General features: G+C 42.1%; 1 protein-coding gene across 1 annotated transcript in view; it reads left to right on the plus strand.

The window, feature by feature from the left end:
* ADAM12 (ADAM metallopeptidase domain 12) overlaps positions 1 to 22,612 on the plus strand; it is a 749,844-nt gene that overhangs the window by 662,886 nt on the left and 64,346 nt on the right. Inside the window, exon 17 of the mRNA XM_089669609.1 lies at positions 21,074 to 21,151. Within this exon, the coding sequence (XP_089525735.1) occupies positions 21,074 to 21,151 (78 nt within the window). The remainder of the gene's footprint in view (positions 1 to 21,073; positions 21,152 to 22,612) is intronic.

The raw sequence follows: 22,612 nt of genomic DNA on the forward strand, positions 1-22,612 counted from the left end.
CACGGCCAGAAATGCTAGGAGATGTTTTACAAAGTGATTTCCCCAGCAAAATAAAGCATGGAGACATGGCTGGATGTGTTGAATATTAAAAATGAATGCAGATGCAGGGTAGTTCCGCTTTAAGGTATGAACTCCAGAACTAGAAGTAAAGGAAATCTGTAGAGGTTAAAATTATGGAAACTTTACTAATCAATAAATAAAGTCACAAAAGTATATGAATTCATATGTATGCTTAAATGTTAGACATTTTTTACTTTATTGCATTCCCTGCATTAAGGTAAGAAATGTCCCAATAATTGTATCTCGCCCCCTCACTCCTCTTTATACTTGCCTGACTCCTATCTTGATCCAACGTTGTGCCTGTCTGCAGTGGCGCTGGTCTCTCTCTCTCCTCACAGGCTTCGTGACAGGCGCGAAAGCCATTAGCTCCTGCTGCTGTCAATCAAATCTTGTGAGGAGGGAGCAGAGGGTGGGGCCAAGCCACGCTGTGTGTGTCAATAGACGAACACAGCTCAGCTCGGAAGTAATCCCACAGGTGTGCCCACATGGGAAGCAGCTTCCTGTGGTGGCACACAGAGAAAAGGAGAAACCAAGAGCACTGGTGGAGGACTCTAGAAGAGAAGATTTCAGGCTACTCTGTGCAAAAAACATTGCACAGAGCAGGCATGTATACCATGTGTATTATTTTAATTTAAAAATACCATTTACAACTGCTTTAAAGCTGAATTCCAAACTGAACAAGTGTAAGTACTAGAACCATGTGTATTATTATTTGGATCTTGGTGTCCTATGTATATCCTCTCTAGTTCTGTGCAGTAATTCAGCATGAATCAACTCCTGCACTTTTCTCTCTGCACGAGCTTCCTAAAGACCGTTCACTGCTGCTCTCTCTCCTTGTGCTGGGTGGTTGGTCTTGTCCCTGCCCCTCCTATAGTTTTTCTGTAGTTAGCCTGGAGTGGGAGGAGCTGATGAGCCCCTCCCACAATTCTGCTCTATGTACAGGCTATGTACAGCACCGGGATGATGTCACTCATTTTATAAGTTTTTATCTGGAATTACAAAGACAAAGTGCATTTATATCCTTTGTGGCTTTTGAAGAATATATCTCACAGGAAAATTGCTTTGGCTTTGGATAGCACAAGGAAGGATTAAAACTCCCTGGTATGTATTTCCGTTGTCTCTGCTGGGTAGATGCACCCTCTCTTCAGGCCTGGTGATCATTGTCACCAAACAGTACAAAAGGAGAAATCCAATCAAAAGGTAAACTTTTTATGATGGGACCTATTTTTGGTGTGGAATTTTTTTGACTTTGGGGAGAAAACATCCTGCAACAGGAAGTAAAGGAAAAACTCCTTAACGTAACACAGGCAGCAATATATAGGTAGCAAAGACAGTCCATGTGCCACACATCATAACAAACCCGTGTGGAAGGAGTGAATGGCAGCCTCAGACTAAGCTCCTGACAGGCCACACACTCAACGCATTTCGTTCTGCCCCTTGGAGCTTAATCATGGGGATGGCGTGGCGTGGCCTGGCTGGAGCTCAGGCTGAGGTTGCCATTCACTCCTTCCACACGGGTTTGTTATGATGTGTGGCACATGGGCTCTCTCTTTGCTACACTGAATTTTGGAGCAGAGGTGAGCTCCGTTCCCGGCCAACAGTCACAGCAGTTGGCTATCGCCTGAGCGGCACCTCTAAGCTGAGCGGCTCCAATTATTTCCTTTAAGGTCCTTCCCTCCAAACTACATACAGTCAGGTCCATAAATATTGGGACATCGACACAATTCTAACATTTTTGGCTCTATACACCACCACAGGGGATTTGAAATGAAATGAACAAGATGTGCTTTAATTGCAGACTGTCAGCTTTAATTTGAGGGTATTTACATCCAAATCAGGTGAACGGTGTAGGAATTACAACAGTTTGCATATGTGCCTCCCACTTTTTAAGGGACCAAAAGTAATGGGACAATTGGCTTCTCAGCTGTTCCATGGCCAGGTGTGTGTTATTCCCTCATTATCCTGATTACAATGAGCAGATAAAAGGTCCAGAGTTAATTTCAAGTGTGCTATTTGCATTTGGAATCTGTTGCTGTCAACTCTCAAAATGAGATCCAAAGAGCTGTCACTATCAGTGAAGCAAGCCATCATTAGGCCGAAAAAACTAAATAAACCCATCAGAGAGACAGCAAAAACATTAGGCGTGGCCAAAACAACTGTTTGGAACATCCTTAAAAAGAAGGAACGCACCGGTGAGCTCAGCAACACCAAAAGACCCGTTAGACCACGGAAAACAACTGTGGTGGATGACCGAAGAATTCTTTCCCTGGTGAAGAAAACACCCTCCACAACAGTTGGCCAGATCAAGAACACTCTCCAGGAGGTAGGTGTATGTGTGTCAAAGTCAACAATCAAGAGAAGACTTCACCAGAGTGAATACAGAGGGTTCACCACAAGATGTAAACCATTGATAAGCCTCAAAAACAGGAAGGCCAGATTAGAGTTTGCCAAACGACATCTAAAATAGCCTTCACAGTTCTGGAACAACATCTTATGGACAGATGAGACCAAGATCAACTTGTACCAGAGTGATGGGAAGAGAAGAGTATGGAGAAGGAAAGGAACTGCTCATGATCCTAAGCATACCACCTCATCAGTGAAGCATGGTGGTGGTAGTGTCATGGCGTGGGCATGTATGGCTGCCAATGGAACTGGTTCTCTTGTATTTATTGATGATGTGACTGCTGACAAAAGCAGCAGGATGAATTCTGAAGTGTTTCGGGAATATTATCTGCTCATATTCAGCCAAATGCTTCAGAACTCATTGGACGCCGCTTCACAGTGCAGATGGACAATGACCCAAAGCATACTGCAAAAGCAACCAAAGAGTTTTTTAAGGGAAAGAAGTGGAATGTTATGCAATGGCCAAGTCAATCACCTGACCTGAATCCGATTGAGCATGCATTTCACTTGCTGAAGACATAACTGAAGGGAAAATGCCCCAAGAACAAGCAGGAACTGAAGACAGTTGCAATAGAGGCCTAGCAGAGCATCACCAGGGATGAAACCCAGCGTCTGGTGATGTCTATGCGTTCCAGACTTCAGGCTGTAATTGACTGCAAAGGATTTGCAACCAAGTATTAAAAAGTGAAAGTTTGATTTATGATTATTATTCTGTCCCATTACTTTTGGTCCCTTAACAAGTGGGAGGCACATATGCAAACTGTTGTAATTCCTACACCGTTCACCTGATTTGGATGTAAATACCCTCAAATTAAAACTGACAGTCTGTAGTTAAGGCACATCTTGTTTGTTTCATTTCAAATCCATTGTGGTGGTGTATAGAGCCAAAAATGTTAGAATTGTGTCGATGTCCCATTATTTATGGACCTGACTGTAAATATACATATAGTGTGTATGTATGTATGTGTGTGTATGTATGTGTGTGTATATATATATATATATATATACACAACGGAAATAAAGTATAGAATTAAAATTCATGAATTACTGCAAGATGTTAGTTGCCTGGTTGCGATGCTGGCCTCTTTTTCTAAAATACGTTAAAGCAGAACTTCGCCCTCTCAGTTATCACTGACTATTTTTAATTCTTACCCTGCTAGTGTTATTAAGAAGATAAGATAGTATATCACACTTTTTTTGAACTTTTTTTTTTTACATTTCTTCAGTTACTTCCTAGTTTCCAGGCCTAGGTAAATGATGTCATACATCCCAGAAGTCTTCATGAGGGGAGGAGGGGTTTTCTTAGCTAAGCTGGATGCCTGAGCTAAGGACAGATTCCAGGAAGTAAATGCTACATGAATCTTCTGCCCTTACTCAAGATGGCCACGGCCAGAAACGCTATGGGGACAGTTTTTTAAAGTAATTTTTCAGCAAAATAAAACATGGAGACATGAATCATTGGGGGAGTTTGCTTTGAATCTTAAAAATGAAACATCGTTTTTGGTTTGTGGTGCTCAGATGCAGTGAAGGTCAGCTTTAAGTTACTGAACCTAAACTAGTTCATAGATCAGGACAGTCAGCAGTCATTATTATCATAGATGTTCTAAGTCATTGACTCGAAACATTGAACCAAGAGTGGTCAGAGTGACAGGCAGTTAATTGGCCTTTAAAAAGGCAGAAGCTGTAGTGTAGTGTCATTCATCAGTATTTGTAGTCTTATTTATCACTGTATGGTTTACCTGAAGCAATGACTGTTTATAAAAATGCTTTCAGGTGAACATGAAGGTCTTTTTGCATATTAGGTGAATATTCTAATAATTAAAATACACTCTGGTATAAAAATAATCTTTTCAAATATGTATTCAAAGCTCCTAAAAAGTCCCTTCAGCTCTCAGCCTCCTCCATATCTCCAAATTTCATTTTTTTTGTTTGGCTGCTGTAAACGGACTTCCTGTTAAAGGGTGCCTACGTTTGTTCTCCATGGTCCTACTGAATGTTGGAATGTAGCCCCCTCTCTGAGATGGAATAAGGGATGTATAGTGTGCATAGAGCAGTTTATATTACAACTAACATACACTGCTTATTCCAAACAAAGTGAGGGGGGGATGGGTTCAGGAGCTCTCAGAGGATGATACTGTACAAGGAAGCCAAGAAACAAAGTAAGGAACTATTCTGTAAAAAATAAATTACGGGACCATTAAGTAGTGGATGTTTATGAATTATTTTTGGAAAATAAGGACATTGTTTTGTGTCACTTTAAAGCGGAACTTCACCCTAAGGCCCTTTTCAGACGAGGTGGACTCCATGAAGCGGATCCGCTTGCTCAGCGGAGGATCTCTCTGCAGATCCCCACTGAGCAGGCGGGTGACAGGTCCGTGTCTGCTCCACTATGCAGACTGCTGTTTTCTATGTATGGTTGGATGGAAACAGGCCGCCTGTCCATTTCCATCCGAATATCATCTGATCCAATCTGCTGGACAGATGGGGAATGGATCCCCATCCATCTGTTTTACTGTACAGGTTCAGATCAGATGCAGGTGGGTGTCAGCATAGAGGGCTGCAGATGGTCTGATTGGATCTGCCTGAAAAACTGACCATCAGTGTGAAAGGGGCCTTAAGAGGAAATTCCTCTTTATGCCCTCCTCCCCCTCTTTTATTTTTGGCACTTTTTTTCAGGGGGAAAGGGGGGGCGAGTACTTGTTTTTCACAAGTACCCACTCTCGCTTTCAATTGAATTGCTGCAGCTGGTGATCCACCAGAAGTCTTCCTACCCCCCTCCCTACTGGCAACTCTCGGGGACACCGCAAATCCCAGAAGGCTGCAGGACCATTCACAAAGTGCAACACGGCTTGTGCATGTGAAGTGGGGAGCTGGATTTGAAGCTGGCTGCCCACAGTAAACATGCCAGTGCCAGGGACCCAAAGACCAGCGAAGAAGCGGTTTGGGTGAGGACAGTGCTGGATCCCTGGACAGGTAAGTGTCCTTTTATTAAAAGTCAGTAGCTACAGTATTTGCAGCTTGTTGACTTTTTTAATTTTTTCCAAACAGGTCAAAGAACTGCTTCAGCTGTATGTCATACTGCAGTTAACCTCATTGGTGAATGAATGCTAATATAAATCAACTATAGACTAAGTCACCTGGAGATTGCTTTGTGCTGCCTTCAGTGAATCCTTATGGGTCTAAACTGACCCAAAGACTTGCAGTCCAGTAAGAAGAGCAATTAAACACAATGGTTGTGTAGCACTGAAGCTGAAATACCGCTGTCCTCATATATAGATAGAGGTAACTATAAACTGAAAAAGAGGCTTTGAAATCATCTTAATGAAGTTAGATAGGTCAGGCTGATAATGTTCCTATATATCTAAAAATGTCAAGATGACTTTAGTTTTCCTTTTAAACCAGTGTGATCTCAAGCAGCAGAGCCCCAATGCTGTTATTATACATGAAGCGTTGCATAATGTGGTGCAGGTGCACTGACTGCACTGCCAATAATTCCGCCTCAGTATTCTGTAATTCAGCAAATATCGCTGGTTTCTGGTGGACTCGCAGGCCGCATCCACCTGTCCATTGGCCGACCTTTCCAAATGGCTGATCCCATAGTGTAGGTAGGCTGTGCACTTCAGCAAATTGTTGTTTCCACCACCCATCTTGATAATTCATTGTGATGATGTGGGATTTGGTGTATCGGTTCCAGGTTTTAAGCTTCCTCGTGCAGTGCTGGCTTGCATTTTCATAGACATTATCGGTCTCTTTGGAATGGATGTTTTCAAGTCCTGGTCCCCCCACTGAGCATAAAATGTGATCATTTTAGACACAAATAAGACATGCTTCACGCTATGATGTGGAGACTTGCTGAGACCAGCCTGTAGGATTATCCATACACATTCTGCCTAAAAGTGTGAATAGCAGGACGGCCATTAAACCATTCATTTACTGCTCTTCTGGAGAAAATACTATTACAGCAACCCATAACAGGGAAGCCACGTTAGTGCAGAGCATGCTGGGAAATGTATTTGCACAGCCGTTAGAATAACACAATTGGGGTAGTTATTTTCTGGCCTCAAGTGCTCATTTGCGTGGTTGCATTTCTATAAGTGGTGAAGGGCAAACCTAGACTGGGAAGCTGGCAGCTCTGGCTATTTTCAGATGGGCCCGTGTACATCTGGATTTTTATTTATTAATTTTTTTGTGCAGGGGTGAGCTACACTGAATTTGTGTTTCAGTAACATTCACAGTGACGTTTCTGCTCTTGGCTGGTCATAGGAAGTCACAGGTACAAATGCACTGCGGTACACTAAGGGGTCTATATATAAAAAATTGCTGTACGAATGTGATAAAAATTCACACAGACGCATCCAAATACAGCTGGATTTTGTGTAATATATTTTATCCCTATGATCCTAAGCTCCACCTAGTGCCCTTAAGTTTTATTTTTTCTGATTGAGGAATTTTAGTAAAAATTCTGCATCGTGGCCACTAGATGGTACTTACAACCATAGGAAATAATTATATTACACAAAGTACAGCAATTGGTCATTGTGGTTGTGTAAATGTTTGTCACATTTGTACATGAAATGTTTAATAAATAGTCCCCAAAGTGCAGTACAAGGAATAATCATTCAAACCCACTTTATCCCAGCCTGGTTAATGTGCAACACTAACTACACCCCCCCCCCCCCCCCCATACAATCGCGCTGTGTCAGATTATGCCAACCCACTGTACACACCTATGCTGTTTTGGAACTCACCTGTGCCCTTCCATACACTGCCTGAAATATGATTTTGTGCAGTATGTGTTTGTAAGTGGGTGTGTGTTCAGAACTATCTGACAGAAAAAAATGATTTGTGTAGGGAAAGACATTAAAGGGACACTAAACCATATCCTTATTCTCCAAAAATAATCCATACACATCTACTTCTTAATGATCCTGTATTTTATTATACATTAACTTGTTTCTTACTGTGTTTTTCTGCCTCCTGGTAACATCCTCCATGAGCTCCTAAACCTGTTCCAGTCTCTCTCTCCAGTTGCAGTCATGTGCGCTGCTCTGTGCACACTAAACACCTTATAATCTAAAGTTTCTAGTCCTTCTCAGGAGTGAGCAGAAGAGAGTAGCTATGTTCCTACATATAGTGGGACAATGGAGAACAAGCCTAGGTTTACGCATATGCGATGTGAGAAACGCAGCGATCTCTACACGTTTCTTGCACTGCAGTCCTACTATGTGTGCGATCCGCTGTGGGTGTCAATACAAAGTTAAGACTCCAAACACATTGCAGTCGCAGGGGGGGGGGGGGTTCCCGTACTGGATCATATGGTAGAAAATGACCATGCACTGCAGTTGCGGTGCAGCTCCAGAAAAGGTGCCTGGACTTCTCTGGTGCAATGTGAGCCCATTCAAAATGAATTGGCTCAAATCGCATTGCACTGTAGTGTGGTGCGGTTCCTGTGCAATTCACATGTGGGTTATAGTGTGACTCGGGGCTTAATGTAACCACCCTCTAACAGGACATCAGATCACAGCAACAAAATAAAAGGAATTTGGAGGAGTCTAAGGCTGCATGTACACGAGTCTACCCTGAACGCCGGTCACGGAAAAAAGCAAATCACAGCAACTGCGGTACCGCGATTTTGCCATGGTTTTGTGTTTTTCGGTGGTCAAAATGTTCCTATTACGATTCTTCTGCGTTCAGGAGAGGGAGATTTAACCTTACCGAAACGCGGCAACTCCTAAACTCTGCTAACAGCCTATATGTACATGGACACACAGGCTTTTATGGAATTGAGTTTAGGAGCTGCTTGTGTACATGAAGCCTAAGAGCAATAGAAGGTACTGTTTTGAGCTAAGAGGCAAGCAAAATGAAGCTTACTTCTTCACTAAACTTTTTATTTTGACGTCCTGTGGGCTTTTCTTACATCTCCCTATTACTCTCAGGCTTTCTTGTTTCTTTCCCCTATGTCAGCAGGGGTTGTAGTAAAGTGTATACTCTGTTCCTGTTTCTGTACAGCATTCTAGAGGCTTCTTTTTTTCTGTCTTTCATGGCTGTGTATAGGATCCTCAACTATTGGGATTTTCTGCAGTGGCATCAGAAGGATCTGTTCAGTCCTTTCCTATAATGGGCCGTCTTGATCCTCTTACCAGTACTGCCACCAATGATATTGGAACAGATATGGCCCTGCAGCTGCAAGTCATTGTGGTGCATAGGACACCAGACCAAGGAGCAGGCATTCTCTAGGAGAATGTTGAGTTACACTGTATTAATCTGCTGTAAAACAAACCTACCTGAATAAAGTGTTACTAGACCAACAGCAGTAAAATCAGTGTGTATATGCAGTAAAGAATGATTGTTATACTCACTGGAACCTAAGGAGTTAATCCTCCGTATTGTGTAAAAAAGGCTGTTTGATCCTGTCTTCTCTGATCCTTCCCTTCTTCCACAGTCCCCAATCCATCTGCTGATAGTACAGAGCTCTAGGAGTCACTCTTCACATGCTACGTTTGGTTTGTATTGCTAGAGAGTTTGTTTTTCTTGGGAGAGTGCATGTGATCAGCGCTATCCAGACAGAGTTTCAGGGGTTCTGCAGCCTCATAGGACAATCGGGGGAGAATACAAACTCCTCCTACAAGCTATAACCAGTGCTGTGCTGGACACTGATAGAAGTCACAAGACTGCTCTAACTGCTGATGAGAAAAGGTATTTAGCAGTTTATATTTACTAAAATAATTGCATTTCCATGTTCTGTGTACTGTGGGAGACCAGATATAGTGAATGCAGGGTCCTGGGAGACCAGATATAGTCAATGCAGGGTCCTGGGAGACCGGATATAGTGAATGCAGGGTCCTGGAAGACCAGATATAGTGAATGCAGGGTCCTGGGAGACCGGATATAGTCAATGCAGGGTCCTGGGAGACCAGATATAGTCAATGCAGGGTCCGGGGAGACCAGATATAGTGAATGCAGGGTCCGGGGAGACCAGATATAGTGAATGCAGGGTCCTGGGAGACCAGATATAGTGAATGCAGGGTCCGGGGAGACCAGATATAGTCAATGCAGGGTCCTGGGAGACCAGATATAGTCAATGCAGGGTCATGGGTTTAGAAAGACTTTAATGCTAATACCAACAGATTTGGTTTATTGATTTTTATTCTTGCTAATAATTGCAACTGTTCAAGAACTCGCTGTACTGTAACATCACATTTACTTTTTGTCTAAAAACTTGAACTTTAGTAAACATTATTTTTAATAGTTTAAAAACTGTCTCCAGCGTCCCAATTTACCACCAGACAGTACATTACAAAGTATAATTCTCTATTCTTTATGCCCAAGCCACGGCAACCAGATGTCTGTGTTCTCTTTATCTAGCACAGCATATAACACAAAGTTTCTTCTTCCTTGTACCTGCTGTTTTTAGACTTTGGTAGGCATCCGTGTGACTTTTATTGGTACCTTGGTTAGGACAGTGCATTAGCAAAAGAAGAGGCTTAGCTTTGAAGGAAACCTGTAATGAGGGAGATTTACTAAAACTGGAGCACACAGAATCTGGTGCAGATGTGCAGTCAGCTTCTAACTTCAATTTAAAGCGTTACTAAACCCACAACAGTAAAATCAGTCTGTATATGCAGTAAAGCATGCTTTCTATACTCACTGTGGAACCTAAGGGGGTTAATCCTCTGCATTGTGTAAAAAAGATGTTTGATCCTGACTTCTCTGATTCTCCCCTTATTCCAGTGTCCCCCTCTTATCTCCTGATACAACATATTGTGTGGAGTCACTCTGCATATGCTCAGTTTGGTATGTATTGCTAGAAAGGTTTGTTTCTTCTTGGGAGAGTGCATGTGATCAGCTCAGGGCCAATCAACACTGTCCATAGATCAGGGGTCCTACATCCTCCTAGAGCAAAATGAAAACTCCTCCTACAAGCTTTAACTGGTGTTCTGCTGAACACTGATAGAAGTCACAAGACCGCTCTAACTGCTGATAAGAAAATAAGTATTTAGCAGTTTATATTTACTAAAATAATTGCATTTCCATGTTCTGTGTACTGTGGGAGACCAGATATAGTGAATGCAGGGGTCTGGGGTTTAGTAACACATTAATCAATTTAGCTTTCACAATAAAACCTGGAAGCTGATTGGTTTCTATGCAGAGCTGCACCAGATTTTGCACTCTCCAGTTTTAGTAAATCTCCCCCATGGAGTCTGCCATTCCTCACCAATGCTTCAGAAAATAAAAATAATCACAGCACTCCATACTGCAGCAACATTACTTTTTTAAATAATAGTAGGGGTCTCCTCTGAAAAGTGTGAGCTAATCTTCTTCAGCATGAAATTTGTCAGAGGTTGCCCCTGCTACTTTATAAAAAGACATTTTCCTGCAGCCCAGTGTGTGGTGATTCCTTTTCTCTTTTTCTGGAGTGTAATGAGCCAGACCAGCACAGGGGGGTTTACAGTGGAGCCTGCTGTGGGCCACTCACTTTGAGAGATATACAGTGCTTAGCATAGACGAGTACAACCCATTTGAAAAGTAAGATTTTAATCAATATCTCAATGAACGCAAGAACAATTTCCAAAATTTTGACAAAACTGAGTTTTATAGAACATTTGTTTAGCTCATTACATGAAAGTAAGGTTAGTAATATAACTTAGATTACAAAATGTTCATTGTTACTATAATTATAGTTTTATAATTAGTTGATGCAAAAATAAATACACCCCACCACAAAAACTAGTACATCTAGTATTTTGTATGACCTCAATGATTTGTAAGGACAACACCAAGTCTACTAGGCATGGAATGAACAAGTTGGCAACATATTGCAACATCGATTTTTTTTTCCACTCTTCAGGAACAACCTCTTTTAGAGCCTGGATGCTGGATGGGGAGTGATGCTCAACTTGTCTTCTCAGAATTACCCATTAGGTGTTCTAGTGGGTTTGGATCTGGATACATACTTGGCCACTGAATCACTTTTCACTCTGTTCTTCTTCAGAAATGCAATAGTGGCCTTTAGATGTGTGTTTTGGATCATTGTCATGTTGGAAAAGTGCACAACAACCAAGGGCACGGAGTGATGGTAGCATCTTCTATTTCAATATAGAGGAGTACATCTGTGAATTCATGATACCATCAATGAAATGCAGCTCCCAGACACAAGTAGCACTCATGCAGCCCCACAGAAAGACACTACCACCACCATGTTTCACTGTAGGCACCATGCATTTTTCTATGTACTCCTCACCTTTGCGACACCATACAGTTTTGAAGCCATCTGTTCCAAAAACATTTATCTTGGTCACATCAATCCAGAGTACAGAGTCCCAGTAGTCTTCTTCTTTTTCAGCATGGGCCCTGGAAAATTCTAGGTGGGCTTTTTGTTCATGGTCTATACAAGAGGCTTCCTTCGTGGATTGAACCCTTTGCAGTGTACGCCGTATTCTGTCACGTGAAACAATCACCCCAGTTTGGCTTTCTATTTCTTTAGCTAACTGTAGTGAACTTGCATGTCGATTTTTTTCAACCCTTCTCATCAGAAGACACTCTTGCGAGGTGTTAACTTCTATGGAAGGCCTGGATGTCCCTGGTAAATTTTTGTATCACTTTTCCTACAGTATTCTGACTGATAAGTAAAGCTTTGCTGATCTTCTTGTAGCCTTCACCTTTCTTGTGTAAAGAAATGATTTTCCCTCTCAGGCCTTGTGACAATTCTCTTCCATGTGGTGCCAATGCTGACAGCATGAAATGGGAAGGGCTTTTCTTTGTTAAGTAACGCCCTTGTATAATTAGCTGTCTGCTGGACACCTGTTTAATGAATAATTAGACTCACCTGTAGCTGAATTCTTCTTAATTGGGATTTTGTTGTGTAAAAATTAGCTTTGCTCCTAAGACTTTCATTGGGGTGTATTCATTTTTGCAACATGTTCCTGAATGAATTTGTTAGGAAAAATACTTTTTTGTGTGTGCAAATTAACAAATCTTGTTTGCAATCAGGCGCATTTCTGGGAGAAGTTTGTAGTATAGTGTCCCATACAAAATATTGATTGTGAAAGGAAAGTTAAAGTTTTTCTGACAAATTTGTGGGGGTGTACTCTATTATACTGAGCACTGTACATATCTCCTTGTGGATTGAAAAAAATGCTGAGGATCTGACTTCAATCTTTTGAGTTAACAAACTTGAAACAATTATGTAGTTCAGGTCTTCTGACTTTCCTGACCTGCATGTAGGCAGGTGCAGTCTCTATTCTCCACCGCAGGTGGCACTGGACAGCAGCAGCGATGCAAAGGGGAGAGGAAGTAGCTGGCAACTGGGTTTCTATCTGACTTCCTCGGTCACACAGGACAGTGATCCTGTTGGATACTCTGGTTCCATGTGACCCTGCAGGCCATTTAAGACTCTGACCGAGCAAGTGGCTAAAGTAGGGACAGGCTCCTCATATGGCAGGGCTAGTGCTAGACATATGGAAAAGTTCCAGAGGAGTAGGGAAAGGGAGCAGGGACTACATCTGCCTTTTTAGGAAGCTTCCCCTTTGGGTTGGACTGGCCAGGCCGTACGCCGTTCCTCAGGGCAGATGCAGTCAGCATCAATGAGTCACTTTACCGCTGTCGCTACACTGTGTTCCCGGTCAGGTGACCCTCCCCGCTAGGTCTGGTTGTGCTTTAGAATTACTGTTACTATACATCATATTTTTTAAATTGGGACTCTGTGTGCTCTCTGTAACCACACCACGCTACACCCACCCAACATGCATACTTGCTCCAGGTCATTGACTAAAAGGTTTCACCATAGGGTCATTTAGATAGTCAAGCAACTATAACTTTCTTAAGGAGGTCAGCATTGTCAGCCTCTTTATTACCCTAGTTACAGGCAGGGTTGATTCTAGACTATTTATGAAATTAACAAAACATGAAACTGCTAAATTTATTTTAATTTGCAAAAATAAGTGCTATTGGATGGCACCAGCACCAATATTAAAGACAAAATATGTATTAACCAAATATAAATTAACTGTATTAACCAATCAGACAGAAAAACAAAAAGACAAAAATAGGAGACAGAGTTGCAAAACTCCACAGTGATCAACAGCCGACAGCCGGCCTGCAGTAAGGGACTGAGTCTGAGAGGAACACTGAAAGGAGCTGCAGCTCAGCTGCTACACAGGTCCCAGACACTCGGCATCTTCCACTGTCCTTTCTTCCTCCCCCTCTGCCACCCCTCCCCTCAGCTGAAGGATCATTCATGACATGACAGCATCCCACATAAACAATCAGCATCCGCTCCCCTCACCCCAACCATTTTCTGCCCCCCTCCTCCTCCTGTCAACTCCATGACCCGCCATCCTCTTAGGCTCGGCTCACCTCTGATGGCTCCTGCTTGGGTGCAGAGTCCTGGCTGAGGCTCTTATCCTACTCACATAAGGTTAACCCTGCAAACAGAGCACACCCCTGCCTGTTGATTGGCTCCAGCTGTGTAGAAGAAGGTGGAGCCAGCACTGGACACGCCTTATTTGGTCACAAGCCAGCTCCTTGTTACAGCTGGAGGATTGTGTGTGCCAGTTTGTGTACTGGAGATGAATGGACCGATCCTCCATTCAGAGACTGCTGTCTGCCCAGTGTCTTGGGCTAATGTCATCGCTTCCCATCCTAGAGGGAGCAGACACTTCACTGCTACATGGAATACTGATATATATATATATATATATATATATATAATGTGTGTGTGTGTGTGTGTGTGTGTGTGTGTACTAAATGGTCATGTGTGGACAGGCTGTGAGACAATTCTGCAGAGTAAAGATACCATCATTCCCTCATCATTCCCTGTGTATGAGGAGTGGGGGGCTCTGGAGAGAATGAAGAATTCATACAAGAGGTCCATAGACCACACAAAGAGAGTGCCAGCCTATGCTGAGCCCAGGCACCCCTAGGTGGCAGTGCACCCTAGGCAGTTGCCTAGTTTGCCTAGTAGAAGCAACGACTTACTTACTAGGTTACTTGTTACATAATTAATCTGGAAATGAACATATGTGAGGTAATGCAGCACTCATTTGCAATTTTAAGTACAGAGGTTATTTCTTGTCAAAGATCTTTGCAAATTTGGCGTGTTTGGCTTGACTATAAATATTCTAGTATGAAAAAAACTCCAAAATATATGCAAACACAGAAGACAGGGGCTGTCAGCTTTGTAATGATACAACTTTGTTTCATCTTATCACTCGAGAATTTCTCCTGTAATGAGGGATTCCTGCTCATCTATTCCTGCTTATCTTCTGCTAATTATTATGACTGCCGTTTATGGTCCCCCCCCCCCCCTGCTCTTTGTTATGAAGATCTAACATAATCCTTTGGCTTGTATTTATGTTTCCATTTGTATAGGTCAGCATCCTCTCTCATTTTAAAATGACATAATCCTTCCCTGCCTAATCGTCCTAGATTTAATGGCCCCAACGAGGCATACCTTGGAGTCCTTTGATTAAACTTGAGTGACCCAACATCATGTGACCTCCCACTAATAATGCCTCCCGGTCTTATTTTCATCAGAATCACTGACTGATCTTCCTATCAGTGGAAGAAACCATATTTGATTTTAAGGCCATTTACATACAGCAGGCTCACATGCTTTATCCATATAGAGTATAAAGACTCCGTACAAAGGCATCTTTTAATTGCTCACTTCAAAAGACTTCATTATTTTGTTCTTCAAGTGTATGTTTGTGTTGGCTGTTAAAGATTAATCCGACCACGCTTACAAACGAACAGCAGTTCACCTAGCTGTTAAAGTAAATCTGCATTTTATGTTCATGAAAAAACATTTCTTTCATTATGTTAAAGTGGCACAGGAATGGAAAAAATGAATAAATAGAATATAAAACGAACATTGCTCAATGAGTATTACCTAAAAGGTTCAGCTCTTGCATGAAGTGTTGCAAGCAAAAGCAGTATGGTGACTAAGTGGCTGCTTTGTGATACTGGGGTGGGAGGATCAATTTTAATCAGGGACTTTTCCAACTATGTCTGTTGGAGCCCTCTATGTGTCTTCCTGTTTGTTTTTCTTGATATGTATTCAGAACAGGACAAGTAATTGTATATATTATAAAAAGATTTCTTTGGATCATCTGTTGAGGGACACAGCTTGATGATAAATAAGCAACCTAGGGTTATACTGCTACCTACAGGGATAATGAACACTAAGCACACAGAAAACTGAAGGCCAGCCCCCTTGAGGCTATAACCCCTCCCCTCCTGATAAATTTCACTTGGTGTCCTTAACCACTTCAATACCGAGCACTTGTACCCCCTTCCTTCCCAGGCCAATTTTCAGCTTTCACCACTAAGTTTTTTATTTTTTGCTAAATAAACAAAAAAAGACATGTTATTGTTTCCAAATTCTCTGTTTTTCTTTGCTTCTCTTATAACATTTTGCAAATAAATCACCTTTCATCATAAATGTAGGTCAAAATGTATTCTGCTACATTACCCAAATCAGTGTATATTATTTAGTCTGTAGGAAAGTCCACAAACTATGGTATATATATCTGAAAATCGATCAATCCTGATGTACTGTCGGCTCATCTCATTTCTTGAGGCCCAAAAATGCTAGGATAGTACAAATACCCCGCAAAGTTTTGGGAAAATACACAGTCCAGGGTATTTAGTAAGAGGCATGGCAAGTTTTTTGAAGTTATAATTTTATGTCACTATTTTTTAGAAAAAGAAGAAATTAAAAAAAAAAAAAGTTCACAATTTCTTTTCTTTTTACATACTGTTGCCAGTCTAGTACAGTGTTATTATAAAATAAAAAAAGATAAAAAATAATTTCCTTTCTATTGTTTTTAACACACACCATAGTAACACTGTACTACGCTGCAGAAGTGATCAGGATTTATTATTATTATTTTACACATTATGATTGCTTATACCATGTATTTCACTGATATAAAAAACATTTTTATTGAATTAAACTAATTCATTCAGTGTCTTTTGTTGTGATTAGCTGTGATTGGCCAAAGCTAATCACATGGTACAGATGGGCTGTGATTGGCCCTGTCTGTACCATGTGATCGCTGTGACCAATCACAACTAACAAAACAATTGTCCACAATGGATGGCATGAAAGGATCCATTGTTTACAACTGTCATGTGATCTGCTGTGATTGGTCACAGCAATCACATGACAATGGCAGTGGGCCGGTGTAGTGAGCAGTCCTCTGGACACAGCTGTTGACTGATCGCACCGATGGGCGGCCCCATGATCGGTGCTTTCTGACAGGACATCATATGACACCCACTCAGAAGGAGTCTGCTCAGGAATCTGCTATAGGCTGGATGGGAAGGTGTTAATGAGGATATTGTTTTATCAAAGTGAAAAAAAAATAAGTTAATGCAAACTGAAGTCAGAACATCTGGACATAAAGGCGGTTATTTTACAAAATCAGGTGCAGCTCTGCAAAGGAACAGCTTCCAAGTTTTATTGTCAAAGCTTAATTGAACACGTTAAGCTGATTGGCTACTGTGCACAGCTGCACCAGGTTCTGAGCGCTCCAGTTTTAGTAAATCTACCCCAAAGCAGTGTTACGTAAGCATGGGTGCTAGGACCATGGATTGGGTTTCCTCAAGAAAAACCCTGGAATAATACACTCTGAATAAATAACAGGCAGCACTACAAACAGCTAGCGTTTTAAAATGTTATGTATTTATGAAGGAAGCATCTTCTAAAGACATAACTATAAATTGTAGTACATGCACAAGATTGCCCCACAGTTCCTCTATCTAGACAGAAGCAGACTCTCCGCTACAAGCACCAAATACATTTTCACTAGAGCAGAGAGGAGATCCAGGCATAAAGTACAGCAATTAACAAACATCAATGCACATGCTATCCAAGTGTATTGATTGTTAATTGCTGTAATTGTGACCATACCAGAAAGAACCTTAGGTGGAGGCACTTTAGAAAAGGATCTTTACCCAGTAACACTGTGATCTCTGCCTCCACCTGTTCCTGAGTGTCTGCATGTTGGCTAATGCCATGATTCATAATTAGTATAGACATGGAGCGTGAGCTCTTTTGATGTAAGTCTTTGCATCCATTGGCACTGTGAAAAGTATTGTGTGTTTTATTGGCCAAGTGCCTGGGTCAGGAAAAAATCATAAAAAAAAAGGGTTAGAAGCCGCCGTGGTATTATGTTTACCAGGTTTACTGCACTTTTCCAAACTCAGAAACAGCAAATACTGAACGTAAGTGTAAGAGACTTTTTTAATACGGACTCCTGTTATGAACATTGTCTTCGATATTTGTATATCCCAACATACAATAGCTGTAGTGGGCATTGTGGCACAGCTCTGCAGTCACAGCACAGCGGTAATCCACTTTATTATTCAGTCGATTTTGTACAAGTTAAGTGGTCTTTGGAAACAGATGTATAATGTCCCTCGCTAAATATTTTCATAATTCAGCTGACTTAACATCTCTCTTTCTTACTTGCTTGGGGGTGTAGAGATGAACCAATCACTTTCCGGCCTTTTTTTTTTGTTAAGAGAACAAATACAATACCTGACTAAAAGCTAGAGAAATCTACTGCTCTGTTTAGATTTAATGATGTCTCATTTGCTGGGGAAATATGCATTTTGCATTTCTGTATAAATTGAAATGGTTATTTTTTTTTCTTAAAATAATAAAGATGTTATACTTGGTCTATGCAATGGTTTTGCACAGAGCGGCCCTGAACCTCCACTTCTGGAGTCTCCCGCTGGTGCTCTCACATCTTCCTCACTACGAGTGCCCCCATAGCAAGCCACTTGCTATAGGGACATTTGTGCAGGCTCGAACCTGAGTCGGTCTGTGTGTGTCTGTAACACACAGTGCGACTTGGCCCCACCACTTGCTCCTTCCTCGCAGGATTTTATTGACAGCAGCAGCTGCATCTGAATCCTGTGAGGAGAGAGAGAGAGAGAGAAGTGTTGGGTTGATATAGACCTTCAGTAATTATTTACAGGGGCTGGGTGTAGTTGAAGGAAGATCATGGAAGGTTTTTTACCTTAATGCAAAGAAACCATTAGGTAAAAAAACCTTTAGCTTTTACCACCACCTTAAAGGTTATCTGAAATCAAGAACAAAAAATGTTTTCTACTTACTTACATTTACCTTCACAGACCCGCTCCAGACTTTAGAGGGATCCCAACAATATTGTTGGGATCCACCCAGATGCCTTATAGGCAGCTGACTCAGCCTCTCAGTGACCCGCAGGGAGCCTGAACCAACAAGCTCCTGCCCAGTGCTCTAGTGAGCGCTGGAGGGGCAGAGCAGAGGTCTGGTGACTGACAGTCACTGCTGTCTGTTCAGTGAAGACTGAGAACTGAGCGATCAGTGGTAACGTTCTTGGGTCTAGAGCCGGTGGGGGACAGCTTGCAACATCGGACAGATGCTGCAGCAGGTAGGAATGTATATATTTTTTTCAATCCTGCACGTCTCCTTTAAGGCTATGTACCTTTTAATACAAGTGTTGTTGTCACTAAACCTGGCCATACACGGGTCCGTTTTTTAATCTGAACCTCAGTTGTGTGGCTGGGGGACTCCTCCTTGCTGAGCTACTGTATTTGTACAGCTAGGAGACTCCCCCACTGACAAAATACACAGATCTGCTCTGCAGTCATTGACTACATCTGCTAATCAAGCAACTTTTATCCGATAGTACAGTTGAACAGAAGTTGATCGGTAGATCGACTTCTGTTCAACTGCAGTGGCCACACACATTGAAATCTGTCCAGGCCCTGCAGAACCAGCTGAATTTTGATCCATCTATGGTCATCTTTACTGCTTACTGAGCTGAAATCTCACACAACAGTATCAGTCTTCTCAGCAATCTAAACTATCCCCCTCATCACCTTTCAACTATGTATTGAGGAGAGGGGGACGTATTTGTAATCCAAGCCAGGAAAACAGCCCAGGGTGACAACACTGTAGTTCCATAGATGCAATGCAGTGAGTGAGCATTGTCATTCCAGGGCAGGAAGTGTGTTACTGGCAGGTTCAGCAAGTGAAAGTAAAGTAAAAAGCCCGATAAAGAAAATGATTGACACTTCCACATCTAAGGACTGGTAAACTGCAACATATTACATTTTTTCTTGAAAGGGGGCTAGACAGACTTCAATCTCTTAAAGAGGACCCCACCACCCATCTCCACTCTGTAAACCTGCATACCTGAATAGGGGGGAAATAAACAATCATAATTACCTATATCTGTGTGACTTTTTCTTCATACTTAGCAATCTTTGTCCTGCCTGGATCACTGCTCCCACGCCGCCATTTTATAAATGTCATGCGCAAGCATCATCTTGCACATGCGCCATATGGCATCCATTGGGGAAAAGAAAAAGAAAACCCTTCCCTGAGAGCTAGGTAGATGTTTTCTTCCAGCAAATGAATGTAATATTGTACAGTGCTTGTGTGAAATGAAAGCACATGTCATCATGTCCTCCATCTTGTGCATGCACAGTATGAGAATACTGCGAGATCTCACAGTTTAGGTAGGGATTTCCCTGAAGGCAATGGTGATGTTGACTTCCAAGGGTGCATCTGTGTGTCTGGGGCTACATCGCCAATGCATTTAGGGAAACCAAGAAGTGCAAGACAGAAAAGGTAAGTAGAGCAGTAAAACATAAAGCGAAGGTGTTCGCATGCAGAAATGCATGCTGGTGTGAAATTTAGGGTAATTGGAGAAAGCCTTACTTGAAATAAAACCAGAAATGGCCCAGCTGTTGTTCACTATTATTATTATTATTATACAGTATTTATAAAGCACCAATAGTTCGCTCAGCGCTGTACATTACAAAGGGAGACAATACATGAGACAGTACAATACCAATACAATGCGATACAAGAGGGGTTCGAGGGCCCTGCTCCTTGGAGCTTACAATCTAGGAGGGAGGGGATAGTGGTACAGGAGGAAAAGCTGTGGGGGATGGAGTGGTAGGAGGAGTGGAGGAGATAGGCAATTAGCAGGGGGTGGGGTAGGCTTCCCTGAAGAGGTGGGTTTTCAGGGTGCGCCTAAAGGAGAGTAGGTGATAGTCTGATGGATTGGGGTAGGGAGTTCCAGAGGATGGGTGATGCCCTAGAGAAGTCCTGGAGGCGAGCATGGGAGGAGACCAGGGAACTAGAGAGAAGGAAGTCTTGTGAGGAGCGGAGAGTGCGTTTTGGGTGGTATTTGGATATTAGGTTGGTGATGTAGTTTGGGGCGGTATTGTGGACAGCTTTGTATGTCAGTGTAAGCATTTTGAATTTGATCCGTTGGGCAATCGGAAGCCAGTGGAGGGATTGGCAGAGGGGGGTGGCGGAAACGGAGCGGTTGGTAAGGTGGATGAGTCTGGCTGCCATATTCAGGATCGACTGAAGGGGGGATAGTCTGTGGTGAGGGAGGCCAGTGAGGACGGAGTTGCAGTAATTGAGTCTCACACTATTGGTGTGAGAGGTGGGGACCCCTCATTTCATGCCCCCAAAGGGAGGTTAAAATAAATATCATTTTTTTTCTAAAACTTTTTCTTTTGGTTTGTGCAAACAACTAGAAAACATTACTGCTCGGTTTTGTATTGTTCTCCAATTAACTTATCTTTCCTTTCTTAGATCTGCCTAAACCGCCAGTGCCAGAACATCAGCGTATTAGGGGTCCACGAATGTGCAGCTAAGTGCCACGGACACGGAGTAAGTAGTGCAGAGTGCTTTAATTTGTCTTCCTTTTGTTGGCAGGAAAGGCCAGTTCTTAGAAAGTGCAGCTCTCCGAATGATAGAAGTGATACTTTGAACTAAACGTTCACAGCCCGTATTCATTTGGCAAAATCGGCAAGCTATTGTAGGGAAAATGATTAACTACAGCAGCGCATTGAAATGATAATGAGCTGGCAGTGACAATGGGGGAGCTTACACTGCTACAACACGATCATTTACATAGACTGCTAATGTGGACACCGATAAGAAATTACACTTAAACTTCCCAGTGAAAATGGCGTTGTCATTTTTATTTCTAAGCTTATCTCCTAACTCCCTGGAGAAGATCTCAACCTCAGAGTCTGCCCTTCAGTATCCTGATATCGGAGTACAATTAATGCATGGCAAACAGTTACGTATGAAACCAAGGAAAATGTTAAACTTCCACGTATCTCACTCCCCCCCCATCTCTGCATCTCTTTGCCCTTTCCATTTTTCTTCTCTCTTTTCCTTTTTTCTGTCTTTTTTCAACTTTCTCTTCAATTCCTGCTTTTCTTCGTGTTTTAGCCTACTTTCACACTGATCTGCCGCAAAAATGCATATGCGTTTTTACCGCGCTTTTTACTTCCCGAGCATTTTTTAAAGGACACGCAACTTAAAAACGGCACTAAAAATGCTTCTTGGAGGCGTTTTTCAGGTGTTTGATCCATTGATTTCAAAGGGAAGTGTCGTTTTTGGGGAGTTTTTATTAACTCAACAAACATGCTCCAAAGATGCTGCAAGCAGGAGTTTTTACACGGCAACAGAAGCACAACGCCCCAATGTGAAAACATACATAGACATAAATAATCATTTTTCTTGAGCTTTTTAGGCGCATTTTATAACGCAAAAGCGCTTCAAAAACTCCTCCAGTGTGAAAGTATCTTTACTCTCTCCTGCTACTTAAAATGTATATCGGAGCAACAAATAAAAACACACATTCAGCACATCTGTGCAATACATGATGTGGCAGTGCAAGGCCCTGCCTGTGTGAAAAAATAGAAGAAATGGACATTGGTTGTTGAGATTACACTTTGAATGGCTCCAGAATGTCAGTTTTGAGTAGCGAAAGATGGATTTTCATCTTTCTCCAGGTTGTGTAATTCCAGGATCAGGCTCTGGAATCCTTTTAAAACCGAACACATATTAATTACAGAGGTTCTGAGGCTAATTCAATGCAGATAAGGCGCTAAGTGAGTTTAATTAACACCTTATTCAGCCACAGAACCTGTGTAATTATTATGTGTTCAGTATGAGGTGGCAACCTTAGTCTGGAGCTCAGAGACTTTAGTGCTTCTCAAATTCTATGTCCAGATTTTAGCAGAAACCAGCAGGCTGAGTGTGCAGATGTTCACCCCTCTTATAATCTAGGACCTGATAGTAGTTTGGTGTCCCACCCAACATAATGGGAGGTCTGTG

This window comes from Staurois parvus, unplaced genomic scaffold (assembly GCF_062004578.1).
Source record: "Staurois parvus isolate SC_StPar_1 unplaced genomic scaffold, SC_StPar_1.0 ptg000009l, whole genome shotgun sequence".
NCBI classification, from domain to species: Eukaryota; Metazoa; Chordata; class Amphibia; order Anura; family Ranidae; genus Staurois; species Staurois parvus.